The sequence below is a fragment of the Chroicocephalus ridibundus genome, chromosome 11 (assembly GCF_963924245.1).
Source record: "Chroicocephalus ridibundus chromosome 11, bChrRid1.1, whole genome shotgun sequence".
Taxonomy (NCBI): Eukaryota; Metazoa; Chordata; class Aves; order Charadriiformes; family Laridae; genus Chroicocephalus; species Chroicocephalus ridibundus.
In genome coordinates, this window is record NC_086294.1 from 14081618 (window position 1) to 14104924 (window position 23307).

Sequence of the window (23307 nt, forward strand, 5' to 3'; positions counted from 1 at the left end):
TCCTTGCCCCCATAACACCATTAAGTCCTGATGCAAGGAAGAAGTTAACCTCAAGGTCACTGCCCCATTAAAAGAGATTTGTTTGTTTGTTTGTTCCTTAAGCAGGGGATTTTGACAGAGAAAAATCAATGTATAGGTGATGGGGTAAGCAGCGTGTAAAACTGGATGCTCAGAGAGCTGCTGCTGGAAGGACCGGGATGTGCAACCCAGCAGGTCGATTCTCCTGACAAAAGTGCCGGATCCTCCCCCAGGGCAGAGGGACACCCGGTCACTCCTTGTCCTGTCCGGCACCGGGGCATCCCTCGGTGGCAGGTCACACACCACAGTCCACGGGTTTGGCACTTATTGCTGAGGGTATTAACGGCTGGTGAGAGAAGTGAAGGGCTGTTCTGGAGCCTGCTGCTGCAGGATCAGCCCCTCGCTGCTCTCCCTGGGAATCCCTGCTGCCGGAGTGAACGGCACTGCTGCCTCCGGCGTGGTTTTGGAATAGCTGCAGGTGCAGGGGGCTCAGCGAGAGCCTCCTGCCTTCTCAGGTCTGCAGAAAACTTGTGAAGTTTTACTCTTCAGAGTTTGGGGAAGGGGAAAACTGTGCTTCCCTGAGTTTTCAATTAGTGTGCACTCTGACTCTTGAAGTTTTTTTTTTTTCCAATCAGTTTTATTTTGAAAATCGAGCCTTCTGTAATAACCAATGGAGTGAATTATTGCCAATCATCAGGCTGTAGGTTAAACGTGTGTTTCTTTAGGTACTTATTCCCTGCTGTAGGCTGCCTTGGAATAAAGCTGTTCTCTGATGCACTTATAATACATAAAATGTGCTATAAATGAGTACGCCAGCCAAAGAATTAGCTGCTGGCAGCAGCTTAGTTCCTCCAGGGTGAGAGAGGGAGTGTGAAAGTTCGCAGTAGTTATGGGAGCAACCAAATCTCCTTTCCTCACCCCGTCCTCCCGCCTACAGCCCATCCATGTGTGCTCGGTGCCTTCCCGGCCCTGGGGAGGGGGTCCCGGCCCTTGTGTCGCCTCTGGCTCTGGCAAAGACAAAAGAGCCAAAGATGGAATGATGCTGCCAGTGTTTTTGAGACGCGCTGGGAAGGACAGTCTCCAGCTCAGTAGTAGATCTAGATGTCTTGTACTTTGATTGCGGTCATGGGATAATACATAGATTAATTCAGTTGTGGAAATGCAGAGAGGAGAAGGGTTGTCGCTTTTTTTCCTCTCAATGTTGGGGGAAATAACTGAATATTTTAAGGAATATTTATCAAGTCCAGCATGGCTTTTTTGCTCAATATCTGTTTGTTTGTTTTCTGGCTATCAAATGATACAGTGAATAACCTTGTGTCTTTTCAAGGGAAAAGTAGCTTCATACCTTAAAGGTGGTGTTCTGTTATTTTAGATATCCCGGATCAAGTAATTAGAGTTTTCAAAGCAGATCAGCAGAGTTGTTACATTATCATCAGCAAAGACACTACAGCAAAAGAGGTTGTGAGTCACGCCGTCCACGAATTCAACTTGACGGGAGCCCCGGAGACCTACTCCCTCTGCGAAGTCTCCGTCAGCCCCGAGGGCGTCATCAAGCAGCGGAGGCTCCCGGATCAGTTCTCTAAGTTGGCCGACAGGATTCAACTCAATGGACGGTAAATGGGCCGTTGTTGGGATTTTGGTTTGGATTGATTTGGTTTTTAGGACTGAAAATTTTGGTTCCCAACAACCCCATGCAGCGATACAGGCTTGGGGCAGAGTGGCTGGAGAGCTGCCTGGCAGTGAAGGGCCTGGGGATGTTGGTTGACTGCTGCCTGAATACGGGCCAGCAGTGTGCCCAGGTGGCCAAGGTGACCACCAGCATCCCGGCCTGTGTCAGCAACAGTGTGGCCAGCAGGACCGGGGCAGTGACCGTCCCCCTGTACTGGGCACTGGGGAAGCCCCACCTCGAGTGCTGTGTCCAGGTTTGGGCCCCTCACCCCAAGAAAGACCTTGAGGTGCTGGAGCATGTCCAGAGAAGGGCAACGGAGCTGGCGAGGGGTCTGGGGCACCCTCAAGTCTTGTGAGGAGCAGCTGAGGGAGCTGGGGGTGTTCAGCCTGGAGAAAAGGAGGCCGAGGGGAGACCTTCTCGCTCTCTACAACTCCCTGAAAGGAGGGGGTAGCCAGGGGGGTCGGTCTCTTCTCCCAAGGAACAGCCGATGGGACAAGAGGAAACGGCCTCAAGTTGCACCAGGGGAGGTTTAGGATGGATATTAGGAAAAATTTTTACACTGAAAGGGTTATGAAGCATTGGAACAGGCTGCCCAGGGAAGGGGTTGAGGCACCGTCCCTGGAGGTACTTAAAAGCCGGGGAGACGTGGTGCTGAGGGACATGGGTTAGTGGGGGTTTTGTCAGAGTTAGGTTGATGGTTGGACTTGATGATCTGAAAGGTCCCTTCCAACTGAGACGATTCTGTAATTCTGGTCTATGATTCTGTGAAACATCGGAAAGAAACATTGGGGAGGGACATTTTAGTTAAAATAGACAGGTGTCTATTAGAAGAACAAGCAAGTGAATGTCAGTAACACACATTTCCTTCTCCTCTTGTCTTCCTTGTTTCACCTTCCTCTTCTGCACCCAAAAAATCCCTCCCCAGATTTACAGCCAGCTGGCTTGATGGCAACTATATGCAGCAGATCAGGATAACTTACATAGTGGCTTACACTTAAAAAGGAAAAAAACCTATATTTATTCTGACACTTTCCACATGTACTTCCAGGATTAAAGTATACAATTAGTTTCTTTCTCAGTGATGTCATGTTGCAATGAACTGATACTAACCTGAGATAAATTCTTCCATTTTCATGTAAACTGTTATGAATGTTTCTGAAATGTTAAGTGATTCATTTTTATCTGATCCGCACCAGAAGAAAGTTTATTAAGTAAAAAGTTCTTTAGTCTTTGCTAGGCAACAGAGGGGAGTTTATGAGGAATAAACTTCTGTATATCTGAAAGTGATCTGCTTGGGACCATGGAAATGAATTTTCCAGATACGTTTTCATTTCCTGAGTACTATGTGCTTCATGTAAATATTAATATGCCACACTAAATTTATGTAAGAAACCACACTAGATTTGTGTAAGAAATGGAGGAATACATTAGCAAGACATTTCTCAGGACTAATGTGTGTTTAAAGTGTTATTTCACTATTTCACTGCTGAAGTTACAAATGGAAAAGTAACTGACCTTTTTCTGAAGGTGAAAGCTACGGCATGTTGCGGTATGCAGTAGAAAATATTAGCGAAGAGGTAGATTAAAACAGCTTTTGAATTTTTTTTATTTATTTCAGTGTAGTGATGGTAGTTTATTGTAGCTGAAGTACAAGGTTGTGCCGTGCCTTCTTGCCTCTTTCTCTGGGTTGTCAACAGTAGTGTGGAAAGACTCGCGTAAACACCCCTGCAGTCTCAGTAGCGTCCACGTTGAGCAGTGAAGTTCAATGTCTTCGTGTTCACACACTCTGAAGAGCATCTCTAATGTTTTATTGTAACTCTTTTATTCTTTAGGTACTATCTAAAAAACAATATGGAGACAGAGACCTTATGCTCAGACGAGGATGCTCAGGAGCTGCTGAGAGAAAGCCAAATTTCCCTCCTGCAGCTGAGCACCATTGAGGTCGCCACTCAGCTTTCCATGAGAGACTTTGAATTATTCCGCAATATTGAGCCCACAGAATACATCGATGACCTTTATAAGCTGGACTCCAAAACAGGGAATGCTCACCTGAAACAGTTTGAGGATGTCATCAATCAAGAGACCTTCTGGGTTGCCATGGAAATTTTAGCAGAGCCCAACCAACTCAAAAGAATGAAGATTATTAAGCATTTCATTAAAATTGCCCTCCACTGTCGAGAATGCAAGAACTTCAATTCCATGTTCGCAGTTATAAGGTAAAATGCTTCCCATTTGTCGGATCTGATTTGTGCTGGCGGAGGCAATTCTGTTAATCTAAATGGAAAGAAAAGAAATAGGTGTATCCTGGACAGATTACCGATGGTGCCGGGTGGTTTTAAGGGAATTGCCCAGTGTTTCAGAAGCCAGACTGTACAAAGAGATGTTTTGTTGCTGCCGTCTTTGCCTTCCTCAGCCTCAGAACTTCAGTCTTATTGCAGTGGGTGATGTGACAGTCTCTTCTTTAACTGTTACCTGGCAGGGAAAGAGAAGATTTGGACAAAAGCATTGTTTGATTGATGAACTTCAGAAACCTGCCTGAACATTGCTGTCATTTTCTGTGATTCTGGCACCCAATTTCCCTTCTTTTTTTCATTCATTGTTACTTTTTCAGTGTGCACTGAGTCATATCTGCGATGATGAGATTACTTTATTTCTTCCTTTTATTGTAAGGACTTCCTCAAATCATCTTGTTTTAGTTTAATTTTCCTTTGCATTCTTTCCTGTCATATGTTTGCTTCTGGATTTTTTTGTTTCCCTCTTCATTTGCACATTTAGACTTTCTCTTCTGATTTATACTAGATGCTGCTACTTTAACAGCATGATCTCAGCATTTCCTTTACTTGCATTTATGTTATACCCAGGCTTTACTTTTTTTTTTTTTTTTTTTTTTTAAAAAAAGTACTGTGATTCATCAGACAAAGATCTGGATTCACGCTGTATCCCAGCATCAGCACTGTCTTTGAAAATACCATTTTTAAATAGCTTCTGCCATGTCTAGCCAGTTCATCAAATGATACTGGCTTCTGTTTAGTCATACATTAAAGACTTCATGAATTTCCTTAAGGGATGCTTGAGCAGCCATTGGGACCGTGGCTGCTCATTACGTGGTGAATACACAGGTGGATACTGAATCTAATTTCTATATTCTTCTCCATAATTTCTCATGGTTTATTGTGGGTGGAGCAATAATTCTTTCTGCTTCTTAGTTAAGTCTAATCAAGCCATGACTGAAGTGGTCTTTGGTCCAAAACCAAACAAATAAATTAGCTTTTGTTTTACCCTGAGTTCCAGAGGAATATGTTTTTGTTAGCACATGCCACAGGGGTTCTCTTTCGTCCTTGCCCTGCATTGTGTATCAGTCTGATGCCATATGTTGCATGAAACAGGAAAATCACCATCCTAATGGAGCACGGAAAAGAGGAGCTGTGTGGTGGCATATGTTTGATTTTTCGTGTGAGAGAAGGCTTTGTTTGTGGCTTGATAATAGCATGGAGAGAGATCAGTAATAAAAAAAATGAAACAAATACAAAATAATTTTTTGAAGCTTTCAAAAAAGAAAAATCTTCTTACAATGGCAAATTCAGCAACTGTATGATTTTTGGTTTTACTAACGAATGCTGGAGAATATTACTTTCCAGTTCTGCAGCTACAGGGGCTTTAGAATCATTGCAAAATTTCTTGAGCAAAGTTGGTGACAAGTTATGATAGGGAGGATGGATATATTACATTTTAAATTTTTTTTTTTTTATTGCAGCCAACTAATTATGGATACGTTTTTACTTAACGAGAATGAGGGCACAATAATGTGAAATTTGTCCCTAGTGAATAGGAAGCAGTTGTGCTTTTTACAGTTCCCTTCTTCACGTGCCCAGAAAAGTGAAGAGCAGAGATTTCTTGTGATGAACTTGCAGTTTACGGTTAACCTTGTGAAAGCTATTTTTAATCCTTAAAACAAAAAATCAAACCTTTATTTCATTATGAAAGGTAGCGATTCCACTAACAGCTAATAATGAAGTGTATCTGCCTTACAGCGGCTTAAATCTAGCACCGGTAGCACGTCTCAGAGGCACTTGGGAAAAGTTACCGAGCAAGTACGAAAAGCACCTCAGAGACCTTCAAGATCTTTTTGATCCATCTCGAAACATGGCAAAATACCGCAACATCCTTAGCAGCCAGAGCATGCAGCCTCCCATTATTCCACTTTTTCCTGTTGTCAAGAAGGATATCACCTTTCTGCATGAAGGTAATGTCAAACGTAGAGAAATAATAAACTAAGAATTGACTACACTTTAGCCTTTTCTTCAGTGCGCTGTGATTCAACAAACGTCTGAAAGAAGCTGCCACCAGTAGGATGCTTTTAATGCATCCTTTGTAGGAGTAAAATAAAACAGAACTCTGAATGCATAATGGAAGGGACCGATCTTAGACAAAAATTAGTAATTAAATGCATATTTTTAATACTTTAAAAGTGGTGCTTAATCTTCATCAGCTGTCCTAAGGTTTAGGGTGGAAGAGCAGGTGAGTGTGTGAACTGGTAGTTACACTACTTCAAATCTGTTTCTCTTACAACAACTTGTTGCTGCAATGTTTCCAGGTTTTCGTTCCATGTTGTGGCTTTCAGACAGCTCCGATGATATATCACCTCCTACTCTTGCTTTCAGCATTTTCAAGGGGGTTTTGTTTAAACATTTCCATTTTTTTTTTTCCTTTTACACAAAGTTCTGTTCACAATTGGTTAAGGCGTTAAGCATTTCCAAAATATGCCCAATTCTCAGTTGTGATGTTTCAGAACTATTTGAACCAATTTCAGAATGTGAATGTTGTTGATGTCAGTTCTATATTTATGTTATTTTAACATCTATGCCAATGAATTTGGGCACAGTTCACTTAATTCTTTTTCCTCCTACTAATTCTTGTTACTTTAGAAATAGATTAACAAGAGCAATACTAGGTAATCTGAGTGGGCCTGACTGTCGTTTGTGTTTTGCCAGATTTTCCTGTTTTCTTTCAATTATGATTAAAGCAGTTTTGTTGATGGATGAGCAGGAGGGAGGAAGGGTAATGTGGGGGCTTAGAAACACATTGCTCTTTAAAAAAAGTATTTCTTACTCTTTTTTTTTTTTTTCATATGTGTGTGTGTTTCAATTATGCAGGAAATGATTCCAAAGTGGATGGCCTGGTAAATTTTGAGAAACTCAGAATGATTGCCAAAGAAATTCGCCAAGTTGTCAGAATGACCTCAGCAAACATGGATCCGGCTGTAATGTTCAGACAAAGGTGTGCAATTTAGAAAGACAGTAGGATTGAAGGTGTCTGGCAGCGGGTCGGGATGTGTGTTTGTGTGTGCATCACTCTGTTAACATTTCATTGTGTAACTCACCATTGACATTTACCATCAGAACCACGGTCTATCAAATTATGGCAGAACAGTTGATGCTTCCAGGACCTGCTTTTAATGACTACTAAACCAATTTGTTGTCTTCTAAAAAAGCAAAGAAGAATAGGTTCTAATTTTAATGATTCCTATTTAAGCTAAATAAAATGTTAGTATCAGTAGAGTTTTGGGACAGATATAATATTAGGGAGGAAATCATGGGTATAAAAAAAGCACCTAAATCACGCATCTATAAATCTGAAATGTGGCTTTGAAAGAAAACTCCACTGAAAATATACTAAAAGCAAACAAGATATTTTTTTATTTATTCTAAACATAGCTTGCTCCACCTATTTGATATATTCAGGCTGGAAGCAGGTGGTGTTAGCAAAATGCAGAATAAAAGCACCACAACTTCTGACCTGGTGCTGATTAGCTCCAGATTCTACTTAGTGGAACTAAATAATTTCCTGCCTCTGTTTGCTTCCCACTGTCGGAACTAAAAGCCTCAGCGACTCTGTCGTGTCTGCGCACGGTCCTGCTGCCTGGAGATCCCTGCGGGAAGGGTTTGGTCGTCCTCTCCTTCCACTCTTGGTTTGCCTCGCAGGGGGCAGACAAACCCCACCCGGATGCAGTTCGGGGGGGGAGTTGGTGACAAAATTCAGTTATATCTGTGCAGTGGAAGGAAATAGTGCGTGGCAGGATATGGGATGTATAAGTGTGCGTATATATATGGACAGATAGATAGGTGTGTGTGTATAGGTGCATATATATATGTGTGTGTGTGTATAAATATATATATATAGATATATGAGCGTAGAGATTTGGTTCCCTGTGGTCGTCCAGTGGTCAGGATTCAGAGGCTGTCGTGAATCCCATCTGGCTCTTGTTTTCCAAGCTGACTATCCAAAACCATAAGTATTTTGTTTAAAATTGGTCCAATCGAGTTTTGAGACAAAAATATCAGATCCCTTGTTAATGTTTAAAGATGGATTCGTTTCAAAGTGGACATTCACCGTCACACTATTCAGATTTCAGTTAGCAAAATTTCTTTTTTAACATAAAGTTACAAATCTAATTATTGATAAGTTACAACTGGTTTTCAGAAACTTTGGTATTCGCAGATGAAATCAGTCTATAAATAAATTTCTCTGATGTCCCATGCACTTTCGAGAACCTAATGAAGTCTAATCATTAAATGAATTTAATAGCAAATAGTTACCTTCAGTAGTTTTTCAGAATTACAGAACACATTTTAATGACCATAGTTTAAAATACACACACTGACGTAAAATGCTTAGGCTTCTAATATTAGAGATAGTGCCAAAGATTAAAAGAGAATAATTCCCTGTTTTCACATCATTTATATTCATTGTCATTGCCTCTGGTGTTTGATCTATCAGTTTTTGTTATGAAGCACCAATAAATGCTTTTGAAGAAGATTAAAAATGAACAAGAAAAGATGTTTGTTCGTGGTAACACGAGGCTTGCTGGCAAGTTCATTACTGATTAATATAGAGCATCTAGTTTTTCACTGTGTATTTGGCAACTGGCTTGTTTTCCAGCGAGCAATCAAGAGAAAACAACATCATAAACTGGAATACTGATGATGATTTCTCACACGCTTACTGCGGTCCTAATGCAAAGAATAAATTAATCACACTTGCTGCAACATGAATAAGTTACTTATTACAAGTCACTTCGTCAAAACTGAATTTGACTTATGGGAAATACTTAACAAGGAAATTTAATGCGAGTTTGCTTTTTAAATTCATAGGTTAAACTACAAAATGAAAAACTGATAGATGTTCTTCCATATTGAAAGTATTTGAGCAAGTCCTGCCCTTACATTCCATTAAAACATTGTGTTATTGTTTGAGAAGAATTTTGCTGTATAGAAATTTTTTCTTTTCTGTTCTTTCCTGTCTACATCTTTCTTCCTGACTCTCAACTGTTTTATTTTTTTCCTGTGCTTTTCTGTTCAAATACATGCTTCAATGTATATGGCTCTTGCTTACAGGAAGAAGAGGTGGAGAAGTTTGGGGTAAGTGTAGAGATGAATGCAACTAAGATAAATAAAGACTATGCAACTCTTAACATACTGCATCCTCCTCCTTAGTGCATGCATCTGAAATACAGCATGCATTTTATTAACCCTGCGATACATATTTTTTTGGAAAACAGGAATAAGGGGCTACAGCCAACGTTATACTGTGGCCATAAGAATTCCGAGTTGCTTTTGTGTACTCAATAAATGGTTTTGAGTTTTAGCTTTATGCATAAAAAACCCCCGCTGTGCAGTTATATTGGAAGGGAAACTGTTTTGGGAAATAAATAACTTGCTTTTTAACATCCAAGAGAAATGTTTAAGCCGTTACACATAAGGACGTATTGATGCCCTGATGGGCATCATAAGAACATATGGAATTGTGATAATGATACCGTAATTTCCCCTCTGAAGTTCGAGATCAAGCTTCAATGTATTTATTTTTAGTGTATATTTAAAGTGTATGTCACATCTCATACACCGAAATGCTCACTGATTTCACCGGGAGCCTTGGTTGTGCAAGGACTGAGTACTGAAATGACTACAAACGAGAGTGCTAAGACTGACCAGTGACATTCCTGACTGACGTGTACGGCAGAGATTTTAAGATGACGTAGCCATAATTTATGTGTTCTTACGTGTATTTTTGCACATAAACTGTTACCCGCGTACCTGAGCCAATGCACCTCTGCACTTTGAAACTCGGCTTCTTTTCCTGCTGTGGGCACCTGGTTTAAATCCAGCTGTATGTCAGCGTGTCCACACTTGTCGTGGAGGATGGAGGCAGGATGGGTTTGTCAGGGTTAGGTTGGTGGTTGGACTTGATGATCTGAAAGGTCCTTTCCAACCGAGATGATTCTATGATTTTGTGCTCTGGGAGCTTTGCCCTCCAGGGAGCCTGGGGTGGCAGCGGGGTTTGTCACCAAAGAGTCTCCAGGCACTTCTGCGCAGAGAAGGGACTTATCCCCACCAACCGGGACAGGAGAGGGCCAGGACTTGTGCTGGACAGACGGGGGAGGGCAGGTTTGGATCCCTTATGGAAAACCCGCAACCCCTCAATGCCCTTGGTGCAGAGAGCGGGGCTGGCAGCGGCTGGGGGCAGTAATCAGCCGCGCATGGGGAGGAACGCCGGGAACCCAACTGGGGCCACCAGAATTCCTAACCCTTGGGATTGCTGTGAGCGCAAGTGAATAAGGAAAAATCATTTTTAAAGGAAATGGTATTAAATTGCCTGAAAAAGGCAAGTCCAGGCTTAAAAGAAAAACAGTGCGTGCCTAAGCAATGCAATATTTATATACTTTAAAATAAACATAATGTAGTTTCCTGTTTCATTATATAATAGATGTTAACTTTGGTCTTATCCATAGGAGACAGGAGTGCCCCTTGGTTTGAGCAGGTGTGAAGGATCCCTCATGCCTTTTACTGCTCTTTGCCTATAATAGCAGTAATTTTTTATTTATTTAAGCTATACATTTCTGCCAGTTTTTAGGCATATATTTTCTCTTAGATTGTTTTAACTTCTTTGAAAATATTGCAGTCAGCTTTTCTTACCATTTCTTACTTTTTAAGCTCGGTGCGTTCGATTCATTAGACTTCCTTAAACAATATGTTTCGTTCCGATGCTTTTGGCCGTTACGGCTCTTCTGTGCCGGAGGTTGTTTATTCTGCCCCTCATGATGCTGGAAACACACCCCAGATCTTGATAAACATCTTTACAAATAATTTAGCCTTTTAAAATAAAGTTATTCCTTTGAATGTTTAAAAAAACCCACATCCAAATAACTTTAAACCACTTTATCAATATTTTCCATTAGAATTTACATGTAATGTATAGTATGACCTCAGTTTATTAAAAAATGGGTTGGGACTGGTGTGGCCATGGGACTTCTGACAGTTGAAACAGGTGATGTGTATATTTGAACTATCCCAAGATCAGTTGTTTGGTCGCTGATTGAGTGCGAACCGGAGTGACTGTCAGAGAGAGAACTGGTGTACGTGAACCATTTGGGGGTTATTTCTTTTGCTTCAGTTGCCGTTAGAATCGGCAGCTCAAAATTAGGAGCACTGAGGAGCGTCGTCTTTCGTAGATGTGAGTCTGTACAAGTCTGGGCACATGTGTATGATCCCTGCTTTCCTCGCCTTTTTTAATGAGCTGCTCTTCTGTGAATGTTTTTACTTAATTGGAGAAATACAATGTACTTCACATATTTAACATAATTTTCCTGCTTATTTAAACGTTGTCAGAAGCTCAGTTTTCTAAGAGGGTGACACTAGTCGCTCACTTCTGTGCTCAGCTGAATTGCTGAAGTTTGTCGTAAGCCTGATGCCAACAGTGGGTACCAAATGCCATAAATGAACAAAGTTATGAAGTTTGTCCACTCTTACAACCGGCAGTTGAAATAGCCTGGGTTTTGCAGAACCAGACCAAGTGGGTACTTTACGCAGCCTTGTGCCTCATTCTTGCTAGTTCCACACTTTCATACGCAATCCTTTTCCAGACTGAAATTGCTGCTATCAATTTACCAGAATATTTTAAGACAAGTGTTGTTTTAATGCTGTTCATCTTTTTAACTCATTTGCATCAGCATGCACTAGCCCTAACTGAAGATTATTGGTATTAATCTGCTTTGATGTGTACTACTGTAGCTCCTCCTTGCTGCTGAGAACTAAAAATTTATTGCTTTGCTCTTTTCTTTTCTAGATCTCTGAGCCAGGGCAGCACAAACTCGAATATGCTGGATGTACAGGGAGGCGCTCACAAAAAACGTGCCCGCCGCAGCTCCCTTCTGAATGCCAAGAAGCTGTACGAGGATGCCCAGATGGCCAGGAAGGTGAAGCAGTACTTGTCCAACCTGAATGTGGAGACAGACGAAGAAAAGATCCAAATATTGTCACTGCAGTGTGAGCCTGCATACAGCACTCGTAAGTACAGTGATGTAGATTTTTTTTAAAATAAAATTTATCAAAATCTTATTCCTTTCCTTAAAAATGAGTATTTCTAGATCTTTGTCTTCTTCTTTCGAGAAAAAAATACTCTAGTAAGTGCTTGTTTGTCAATTCATGTACTAACAATTTCAGCAAGCCAGCATTTATCATCTGAGCTTGGTTGAGCTCAGAAAACGTCACTGATGTTTTCTGTTTTGACCTATAGCTCTTAAACTGTGTGTCTTTTCATCAGTCTGGAAGGAAATTCGGTAGGACATTAGCTCTGTTCTTGTCCCGCTGTCCTTGTACAGAATGAGGAAGGATAAAAGTAACGTTTACCGTATGAACAGCAAGAAAATGAAGAGAGACAAAATCGATATAGAAACTGCAATGGATTACAGCTTCGAATAAACGAAGATTGTTGAGAAGGAGCAGTCAGGTCAATAGTGACTGATGGGATTGACGTGGCTTGACAGTCAAAAATTGAGGGCTACAGCAGGACAGTTTTCATAATTTGAACTCCTGTGCAACTGTCTAACTAAACACACTGTTATCTGACCTTCTGTCTTACACAGTTCAGTAAATTCTCATTTAAAAATGAGAAATGGTAATTGTTTTTTATTTTCATCCTTAGAAATTTTCACTTGCTTGAAACGTAGGTGTGTTTCAAAATGGAAGAGTAGCAACCTTGCTAATCAAAATAATGTCTCAAGCTTGTCTGTTGTCCAAATGCAGCATTTAAAGACTTTTTTTGTGCTCAAATACTCTTTTTTTTCTCTGAGGAGGTAAGTTAAAAGCATGACTAGGAGATGGAAAGGGCTTAAAATTGTATCCTCAAGATGCCGTTATTCAGTATTAAGAATGCAAATCCTTGTTATTTCGTAAGGTGTCTTCCTAGGCAATTTTCTTTAACATTTCCTTTTCAGCAGCACTGACGTAGCAATCCTGGAAATGTCCGTATTTGGCTCCCTTTTTAAAAGTGTTAAATTCTGTGTATTCACGCTGGCCCTATGTCTGAGGTCACCAGAAATCCCAGGTAGCTCTGAACAGAAACATGCACGGCATCCTGCATTGCTGGGAGAGGTGTTCTGCTCCTGCTGTGCTCAGCCAGACATGAAATAGCCCCGGATGCTCCTGCGTGGTGGTAACACCACTGAGGGTTTTGTGCTTTACTCCCCTGCTGAAACAATAAATTAAAGCGTGTCAGGATGAACTCTTGGTAGATGATCTGTGTGCAAACATAACAGGCCATACTATGCCAAGGAGACAAACATAAATGCTATGAGGTTGTTTTTCAATTGTTTTAAAGAAATCATTTAAAATCTTGTTCCCACAGTGCTGACCGTAGATATTTGTAAGTAAAAATAGGGAATATATACTGACTGGTTTACTCCATGTAGTTAAGCAAATCGAGTCCTTTTTTTCTTAAATGTCAAAAAAGGAAAGTGAAGGTTAAGTGGCTATACAAACAATAATAGACTAGAGTGGCATATTATTATAGTACCTGTTTTTAAAAACTAGGGGGGGAAAAAGCCCCAAAAACCCAAAACCACAGGTAATTGAGCTGGTTGAGATTATACTCGTCGAATATACAGTCTCTTATCTCGGTGGTAAGCTGCTCCTGGCCTTGTTTGCAGAAGGAACGAGCAGCAGTAAAGCTGCAATCCAGACTTCCAAGGGAATTTAAAGAGGAGTCAATGCCCTTAACTTCAGAGTTTATTAATTGCTGTGTGATTAAAGTAGAAACTGAATCAGCGCCCTGTGTTGCAAATCAATTGTGCCACCTAGTGAAAGGTTTGATGCCAATCGCAAAACAACCGTTCTTTCTCCCCTGGGTGGCATGACATCATTTTGCAGGAGATGCTGTTAGGCTTTTGTACCTTATGTACAAGCATCTAAAATATGGAATTTAATTGTGGAAGAAATAAAGCACATTTTTTGTCTTTTGATCAAGTACCTCTATGACACTTTAGAGAGTTTAGATTTGATTTTTTTTTTTTAATGCTGTTTCACCTAACAACCTCTTCAGGTTGTGTTCGGAATAGAAATGATTTCAAATATGTTTTACCTGCTTCATACTACAGTTGCTTTGTCTGGATGGTTGTACTTGGAATGACTCTAATAATCCCGCAGTTCAAAGCGCAAGATATTTATATGTAATTTTTCCTTAACAGTGACAAAGAATTTAAGTGAGAGAAGAGGAGCGAAATCCTCAGAAATGTCTCCGGTACCCATGAGATCAGTTGGCCAAACCGCTAAAGCCCATCAGCATCAACAAAACAGGATGAGTCAAGTTCTTCAGGTTCCAACTGTGAATTTGTACCCCAGCAGGAAAAAGGGACTGACGAAGGAGCATGTCACGTTCAGTGAGTATCCTCAGTTCACCTCTCTGGATTTCACAGATTAAGTAAATACGAGGGAGGAGTTGTTTGTAGCCGTGTGGATAATTTGAGATACCATTGTGCTTCATTTACGTCCTTCACTTTAAAATAGCTGAAGCGTATTACTGTGTTTCAAGAGAGCGTGCCGTTTACTTAGTCATTTGCACAATCTTCAATAACTCTTCTTAAAACAGGTAACGGTAAGGTGCTGTACCCAAATACGCCCTTGCTTTGTCACTTTTTTTCATTCCTTGAACTAAAGAAGGTGTTTTTACTAAAGTGATCTTAACATCTCTCTCCTGAACAGGCCACATGTACCGTGTTAAGTCTTTTACTGTGTATTTCTGCATTCTGAAGGGATCTTGCACAAACGGAGTGGAACAACATTGCTTCTTTCTTTTCGTGACAAAATGAAGTATAACATATTTAGATTAAATCATTGAAACAAATCACAGACATTGAATATTTTAACCTCTGGAACACCATTATAACAACATTATTGTCAAATGGAGCAACATATGTTATTAGTTGCTCCTAGTGAGCATCAGTTTTTGTTCTATCTCTAAATTCGCTTGTTGAAAGCAGTATTATGTATTAAAATGCTTTTTGACCTATTTGCATAACTATGGTATCATTTCAAAGCTACAATTGTGGGTTATTAAATAAAGTTAGTTGCAGTCGGTAAATGATATGAAATGACTCTGATACATCGAGCATCAATATCCAATAAATAGCTTTGGAAAACAGCAGATTGCAGCATATAAAATAGCATTTCCACTATTTTTTCAAGTCTCCTCTTAAAAGACAACTTGATCTTTTCCAGAAGCTTTGCTGCGGTGCTTCTTCCTTCCCATGTGTTAAGCATTCGGTGTTGATCTAACAACCTTTTGAGAACTTAAATTAACTCCTCGGCACTGTGTTGTCTGCAAGGTCGTCTAACAGTGAACAAGAAATACCAGATCACCAGTTTGCCAAGTACAGTGGTGAACTGGTTTTGCTAAACTTGTGTGTATAGTGCCTGTGACTGCTGATTTGAGAACTCCCGATTGTGAAGACCTTGAACTGCCTTGTTGGTGATGACGCAAATTGTTTTTAGCGCTGTCCCAACGGTGTCATGGGCAAAGGTTTCCTTTAAGCTTTACACAATTTTCAGTCCTTTGCCAAAACCAGTGTATCTGTTGCAATGGTTCCGGTTATGACCTGGGTGTTTCAACACGCTTCAGCTGAGCAGCCAGCGGTAGCAGTGGCCGCTGCTGGTCTGGTCTAAGTTTGAAATGGAGACCTCTACATGCAGAATTCATCTGAGCATCTGCTCTTCCCTTTGCTGAATACTCCAGTGATGTTCAACGTGGTGCTTATTTATAGTTTAAACAGAATAACATGCAGTAAATGATTCTGTTGTATCCATAGGTACAGGCTCCCCACAGAAGTCATTAAGCTTGTCTGAGGAAGTAAGTAGTAAGAAACAAACAGATGACACTATGTCCATGGCATCTTCTTTGCACTCCAGCCCACCCGCTTCTCCTCAGGGCTCTCCACGCAAAGGTAGGTGTGCTGGTTGAGCGTTCACAGGACGCGTGGCAGTATCCATTTCGGGAACTCCTGCCTCTGTTGTACTAAAACCAGGGTGGGCAGTGGCAGGAATATCTGTCGGTAATGACACGTAAGAGAAATAGTAGTTTAGAATATTCATGTCAAGAATAGAATCACGTCTTTCTACAAATAGAATCACAGAATGGTTTGCGTTGGAAGGGACCTTAAAGATCATCCAGTGCCACCCCCTGCCCTGGGCAGGGACACCTCCCACCACACCAGGCTGCTCCAAGCCCCGTCCAACCTGGCCTTGAACCCCTCCAGGGATGGGGCAGCCACAGCTTCTCTGGGCAACCTGGGCCAGGGGCTCACCACCCTCACAGCAGAGAATTCCTTCCTCATATCTCTTCTAAATCTCCCCTCTTCCAGTTTAAAATAGACGTAGTTTTTCAATGTGTTTATATGTTTTGGCCTTAAGTCCCCTACTGTTTAAAAAGAGGAACAAATGTTTTCTTAAAAACTGCTTAAGTGCTTCTGACAGAATTCCCAGCAGATGTTAAGTGCTGACGCCCGCCAGCGTATCAGGTCAGATGTAGGTAGCCAGTTATTGAACGGGGTTTGCAGACCTGGGGATTTCTTGAAGACGACGGTGTTGCACAGAAACTGCGGCTGTTGAGACATCTTATGTTTTTGCCTAAGGTAGCTGGAATTCCAGGTGATTAGATGGAGCTGGCGATAAGTCATAGTTCTCCAGAACAGGTGGTTTTGATAGCTGCAATAGTACTGCATCCATCTAAGTCCTCGAGTTGTTCTTCTTACTTCTTGTTCTTGTGCACAGGGCTTTGTATACATCCCTGTCTATCGTGATGCTCTGAGAATCCCTTTATTTTTGATGTCTTCGTCTTAAAAGACCTGCATCACTTCATCATTAGTCAACCTCGGATGGGAATTCAGTTGAAATCTCTTAACACCACTTTGTAGTCAGCCAGTGTGGTCAGTGTCGGACGGTGTAAGGCATTTCTCCCTCCCCTCTCTGCTGCTTCTGACTCACTGACAGCCCAAAGCCACTGGATTGGCATGGCATGGCATGGTGACTTACTGCATCTTCTCACCCTTTGCAGTGGGAGATCAGGCTGGTCCGTCCACTGCTGCCTTCACAAGATACTGTTTCCTTTAGGAGAATGCCACTTATTTTACTTAAACACAGCATCTGTATAAGAAGCTTAATTACTTGGGTTGCCAAACTTAGCTCCACTGAGATTTTTTTTTTTTGAGCGTCGCTTATAAATATGTTATTTTTGTTAACTTTCATCTGGTTCTTTGAAAATAATATTTTGTTTCTTTGGGGTGATTTCATTAATTCAACTTGCTTTCAGCATATTTTTAGCACTGATGTGATTCGATTGAGGTGGTCCGTACCCTGTTGTATGTGTGGTGCTAACAGCTCATTGAACTAAAATTAGGTGCTTCACAGACAGCAGAAAGACATAATTTTAGGCATGAACACATTCCACTTAATCTTGGATGTCATTTTCTTTTGAGCTATACCCAAGTGATATGCAAATAGGATTGAAGAAAAAATGTTTTAAAATCAGGACGTTATTTCTGCTGTTATTTATCTCGTCACTTACCGAGATCTGTCTGTGTGTTCTTTGCTGCAGTTGGTAACATCCAAAGGTCGGATAACTGCAGTCAGATGAATCTCTCTGGCTCTTCCTCATCACTCGCCAGTGAAACCAGCAACAAGAACAGTGGACAACGCAGCTACGGAATAGGTGGGGCTTATTTACAAAAGAAAAATTTGGATGATTGTCAAAGCAAGAGACAGTTCTGACCTGAGTGAAAAGGGAGAAAGAGAGGAGGAGAGTGAAAAGGCAGAAGCTGAGCGTGAGGACAGGAGAACAAAGGGACCCCGGTTTAGAAGACTTAGGGAAAGAAGCTTCTCCAGGGAAAGAACAGCTTTTACTGCAAAAAGGAAAGCAGAGCACATTGAAGCCTCAGAAGGGAGTGAAAACCAAAAGGAGAAAGACAGTGATGCTCTGAGTACAGCAAGTATCTATAGCAACAGCAGTCTGTGGACATCTTACTGCCTGTGCATGAAGCCTAGAAGGAGAAGGAAGACTCTATGATGTATTTTTAGAAGAAAGACTCTGGTGTCCACTTTGTGTCAGATATACTGATTTTACATAAGTTATTTTAGCATTATTCGTTTACATGTTTAAGCTGTTTAATGTGCTTTCCTTCCAGATAGTTGTGTCAGTTATTTATAGCTAAACACCCTTGCAGTGAAGACAATAATGTGACGTTTAGAAAATCAAGGAACAGGTACAGTGGCAGTTCTGTTACTTAGTGTTTCGCAAATGCCAATGAAACAGTAAGTTCAGCAACATTCTCTTAATTAGACTATAGATAGTCCCTTATAAGACGTAAATTGAGTGCTCGCTTCCAGCGTTGGTGTATATTTGCATTGGTCGCACCTTCTGCTACCCTTTTCAGCCCAGCAAAGACTTGCATTTAGTCTGTTTATATACATTTGCTGTTATTTAATGACTCAGCTTTCAGATAGTGTTAATCTCTTTAATGAAGAAGAAACCTTTTGTTCTCCAGATCTTTGAAGTTCTTGAAGAAGAGTGTCTTAAGATAGACTGTGAGAACATTTCTTACTGCAGTACAGTTGTGTTAATTTTAAGGAGTCCATTAGGCAAAGTAAAGAACATGAGGTATTAATTATTGTCAAAGGAAAAGAAAATGAAATTTAATCTTAAAAATGCTGGTCTCAAATAAGGGTGTTTTTCATTCATGAGGTTCAGTTCCTTAGTTTGATAATACTGATACTTAACGCTCATATTTGCTCTTAAAATCTCACAGCAATAACCAAGCTTAAGCTGTGAAAGCTCTCAAGTGATAAGCTGTGTGCTCGGTGGCATGTATACGGCTGGCTCCAGATGCCCTATTATGAGACCTCTGTATTTTTTATGGACTTAATAGCATTAGTCTTCTGTATTACATTGTGTGTGTCGCTGGCGTAGCTTTTACACTGCCTGGTCGTTTCACTTTTTCACCTGATTGATGTAAATATATGTCAGTCCAGCTCAACGGCACGTGTAGGTAGAAATGAAGTGAGCAATAGGGTGATTGGCAGGGATTTGGGGGAAAAAATGCGTATCTGAGGACTGCGTCAACAGTCTATTAATATGGTCTCCTGTAAAGAAAAACTGCATTTTGATTAATTTACAGATGCTCATTTACCTATATATGAAGCAGCTGATGATCCAGTCTTTTCAAATAAAGGTTCTAATTTTGTAATTCTATGCACATAATGTAAGGCATATCATAGACCGTTTTCTCCTAGTAAAGACGAGGACATATTTCCTGACATGCAGCGGGTTTGCTATAGAGGAACCCACTGGGAACTTAAAGAAAAAAAAATAATATTTCAATTAAAGAAAACCAAAACAACACCACAGTCATTAATCCAAGACCTTTTGCCCTCAGATAAAGGGGAACAAACCACAGGTCTGTGCCAGAGAGTTCATGAAGGCAAAATGTTTTGTGTTTTTTTTATTTAAAAAAAACCCACAACCAGACCAACTTAACAGACACCTCCTGACTTTGTTGCCTGACAGCACAAAAGAATGAAGTTCGGTCCACCTGTAAGATGGTGCATGGACTTATCTAGAGAGATGAATACCCCACGGAGCTCGAAATCTGAACATCCTAAATTTGCCGCTGCCACTGAAGGCACACAAGTCTATGGGGCCTGCTGGGATTCATCCCAGGGTACTGAAAGAGTCAACTGATGTTATTGCTAGACCTCTATCAGTTATTTATCAATGATCGTGGGACTCTGGAGGAAGGTCCCAGTCAACTGGAAGGTAGCAAATGTTTCTGCAGTTTTCAAGGAAGGCGAGGAAGACGACCCTGGTAATGATAAGCTTGTCGGTCTTACTTCAGTGCCGGGTAAAATGATGGAGAAGATTATTCTGGGAACTACTGTAAAACGCTTGAAAGACAATGAGGTCGTGAGTCAGAGCCAAGCCAACATGGGTTCATGAAGGGAAGGTCATGCCTTACTAACTTAATATCCTTTTAAGACAAGATTACCCACGTCAAAGGTGAAGGGAAGCAGATGTGGGTATTTGGGATTTCAGCAAAGCTTTTGATGCTGTCTCTCACAGTATCCTTCTGGACAGAATGTCCAGCTTGTACACAATACTGTGGGTGAGCGATTGGCTTGAAGGGTTGGTCCCAAGGAGCTGTAGTATATGGAGTACTGTCTGGCTAGGGGCCAGTCACTAGTGCTGCTCCCCAGGACTCAATTTTAGGGCCAGTGCTTTTCAGTGTTTTTATTGATGGGCTGGGCACAGGGAGCTGAGTGCACACAAGTAAGTTTGCCAACAATGCTAAATTTGGAGGAGCCATTGATTCCTTCCAGGGTATAAAGACCTTATAGAGAGATCTTGATAGATGAGAGTGCTGAGTAGTCACCGACTCTGTGAAATATAACAAGAACAAATGGTGGATTCTGCACTTGGGACAGTGTAATTCTGGACGTGTAGTGAACTGGTCAAGAGAAGAGATTGTCCCACTATATTCAGCATCGATGCGGTCTCACCTTGGGTGCTGTGTGCAGTTTGAGGCTCCACAGTAGAAGAAGGACATATAAATATTGGTATGTGTCCAAATGAGGGCAACAAAGATGGTGAGAGGACTAGAGGGCATGACTCAGGAGGAGTGGCTGAGGCCACTTGGTCTGCTCAGCTTAGAGCAGAGGAGACTGGAGGATGCCTTCATAGATGTCTACAGCTTCATCATGAGAGGGAGAGGAGAGGGAGGTGCTGGTCTCTTCTCTCAGGTGTGCAGTGATAGGACTTAAAGCTGGAAGTTCAGATTGGATATCAGGGAAAAAGTTCTTCACTGAGGGTCTGGTCAAGCACTGGAACAAGCTCCCCAGGGAAGTGGCCGTGGCCCCAAGCCTGTCGGTGTTCAAGAAGTATTCAGACAATGCTCTTAGATACATGGTTCAACTTTCAGGTTGCCCCATGTGGAGGGAGAGCCGTCACTAAACCTGCCAGACCTGAGTGTGATTTCCCTCAGACCTGCCCAGATGCACTTTGCCGAGTTCAGTTCATTTGAATTCTTTCCCTGATTCTCTAAGGTCATCAAAATAAATTATTTGGGCAAGTTGTCCATACTAAGGGCTTTTTCTTTTGCAGTGTGGGGACAGGTATCCCATCTGGAGTCACTTTAGCTACACCAGCAGAAGTATCTACAGGATATATGTAGCCAGAGCTCGTGGAAGTCCCCAGTATAGTAGTCTCTTTTATGGTCACTCCAGGTACTAGGAAGAGGAGTTCTTGGATATATCAGGCTATATACATTATTTGTATTTGAAAGAAGTCATTTGAGGGTAAGGGTAAGCCAAGCGGAAAAAACACATTATATATTTTGTTCTGAAAGTGGTGAGGTCTTCAGCTGTTTTCTTCTGTTGGAGCAACGCTAGTGTCTGGTCCAGCTACGGCCAAAGTTGTATTTCCCACTTTTGCTTCCTTCTCTGTTAATTTTGGAACAGATGAGAAAACTGAAACGGACCATATGGCTAATCCCTGAGTGCTAATAGCTGGCTTTTACCTTAGTCAGCATCTCCTCATCCACAGCCAAAATTTTTTTTGAGTCTCACACGCAGTAGGGCAGAGGGATAATGGGAAAAGCGCTGCATTTATACTAGAGGACTCAGCGCTTGCAGAATCGGAAAGAGCTGATCTATCCACTCACTATTCATGCTGCAAATGTTGATCCTGTCTGTGTAGGTTTAACCTTCTGGTCTGGAGAGTAGTGGAGCTGCAGGTAGGTTATTGGTGTCACCAGACTTGCATTAATGCATTACTGTGCGAGATGCTGATAGATGATAAAAGCTTTAGTACCCTAAAAAATATAGTGGACTGCTTGTATGCAAACAGGGTTTGATTGTTTTGTGTTTTAAATATCCTTGCTGAAATGTGTGTCAACACTTCGTTGTCATACCTAGTAAACTTAATTGCTCTTTGACCAAGACGTTTTCTTCCCCTCTCCTTTAGGCTACGCCCTCATACCTTCCACTAAATCTGACAACTTCTCGGACTCCAGTCACAGTGAGATTTCATCCCGGTCCAGCATCGTGAGCAACTGCTCCGTGGACTCAATGTCGGCAGCGCTGCAGGATGAGAGGAGTTTGTCCCAGTCTCTCATTGTGGTGGATTCGGGGGGCACAGAGAGAAAAGAGCATCCTCAGCCGCTGGCTGATTACGCCCAGCCGTGCCCAGGGTAAGACGCAACTGGTTTTGGTTGGGCTTGGTGTCCCGGTGTCAGAAGGGGTAACGAAGCTTTGGTCAGGGCACAGTTATGCACTCTTCTGTGGTTGTTAAGCTCTTGCTGGAAGCTGGAGTTCTGGTTGCTCTGTATGGGAAGAGCCTGTTTTCCCAAGAAACACTACTTGAGTAGCTTGTTCCCATCGGTGGGGTTCAGATGGACTTCTCTTGCAGGAGACTGCAAATGCGTTAAAAGCTGTGATGATACTTAACTAATTAGAGCAGTAGTGAGAGATGACAGAACAAGAACAGGATATTACCAATTCTCTCTGAGTCAGAAGTGCCAGTCATTTAACATACTCTCATGTCATTTTTAAAGATTTTTATTATTATCATCTGTTGCTTAGGCAGGCTGGAAGCTTTCTGCCACTGCCTTCCTGAGAGTGTCCACACAAGAGGGCTTGTTACTTTAGCACAATGAGAACTTGTCCTGAGGTGACACTTTGAATTGGAAGGTTTTGCTTTTGTCATACTAGATGTTAAGCTTTGATCCATAAGGTTTAATCCGTGGGAGTCTTCTTGGGATAGCATCTTCTGTCCTCAGTTGTTGTAGATTCAAGTCAGTGAGAGATGCTCCTTACATTTATAATCTTTACAGCTCCTCTCTAAAGCGATATAATTTTTTTAATGATTGAACTCTATAGACAGATATATGTTGTTTCTGTATAATTGACTTTAATTCAGTGATGTTTTCTCCCCTGTAAAAAAAAAAAAAAGCTTTTTAGTGTATGCTTTGCTAAAGTGATGCAGCGCTTAAGAAATTTGTGATGCAGTTTATTTCATTGTGCTAAAGTGGGAATTTAAAGCTGTGCTTCATAAACCAAAATAATTCCCTTTTCTAAAATTCATAACACGTGCTGAGAACGTGTTTATTCAGTCTCAGTGTATTGAGCAAAGTGTCCCGTCGGACCAGGTTACGGTGGGTACCTTTGGTGCTGGCTGGGAAAAGCCTTCAGTGGTGGCTGAAGGACAGTGGATGGCAGCAACGACGCTGCTGCTCTCTGAACTCGCTC

At 41.4% G+C, this 23307-nt stretch overlaps 1 protein-coding gene across 7 annotated transcripts in view; it reads left to right on the forward strand.

Moving 5' to 3' along the window:
• RAPGEF6 (Rap guanine nucleotide exchange factor 6) overlaps positions 1–23307 on the forward strand; it is a 129685-nt gene that overhangs the window by 98388 nt on the left and 7990 nt on the right. For 5 of the 7 annotated variants that reach the window (XM_063348945.1, XM_063348949.1, XM_063348946.1 and 2 more), the window contains 10 exons: positions 1391–1631; positions 3520–3903; positions 5719–5930; positions 6841–6964; positions 9082–9105; positions 11810–12030; positions 14208–14399; positions 15825–15959; positions 17609–17722; positions 22025–22250. In XM_063348945.1, coding sequence (XP_063205015.1) covers positions 1391–1631; positions 3520–3903; positions 5719–5930; positions 6841–6964; positions 9082–9105; positions 11810–12030; positions 14208–14399; positions 15825–15959; positions 17609–17722; positions 22025–22250 — 1873 coding nt within the window. The remainder of the gene's footprint in view (positions 1–1390; positions 1632–3519; positions 3904–5718; positions 5931–6840; positions 6965–9081; positions 9106–11809; positions 12031–14207; positions 14400–15824; positions 15960–17608; positions 17723–22024; positions 22251–23307) is intronic. The other 2 variants (XM_063348947.1, XM_063348948.1) reach the window with 1 other exon arrangement.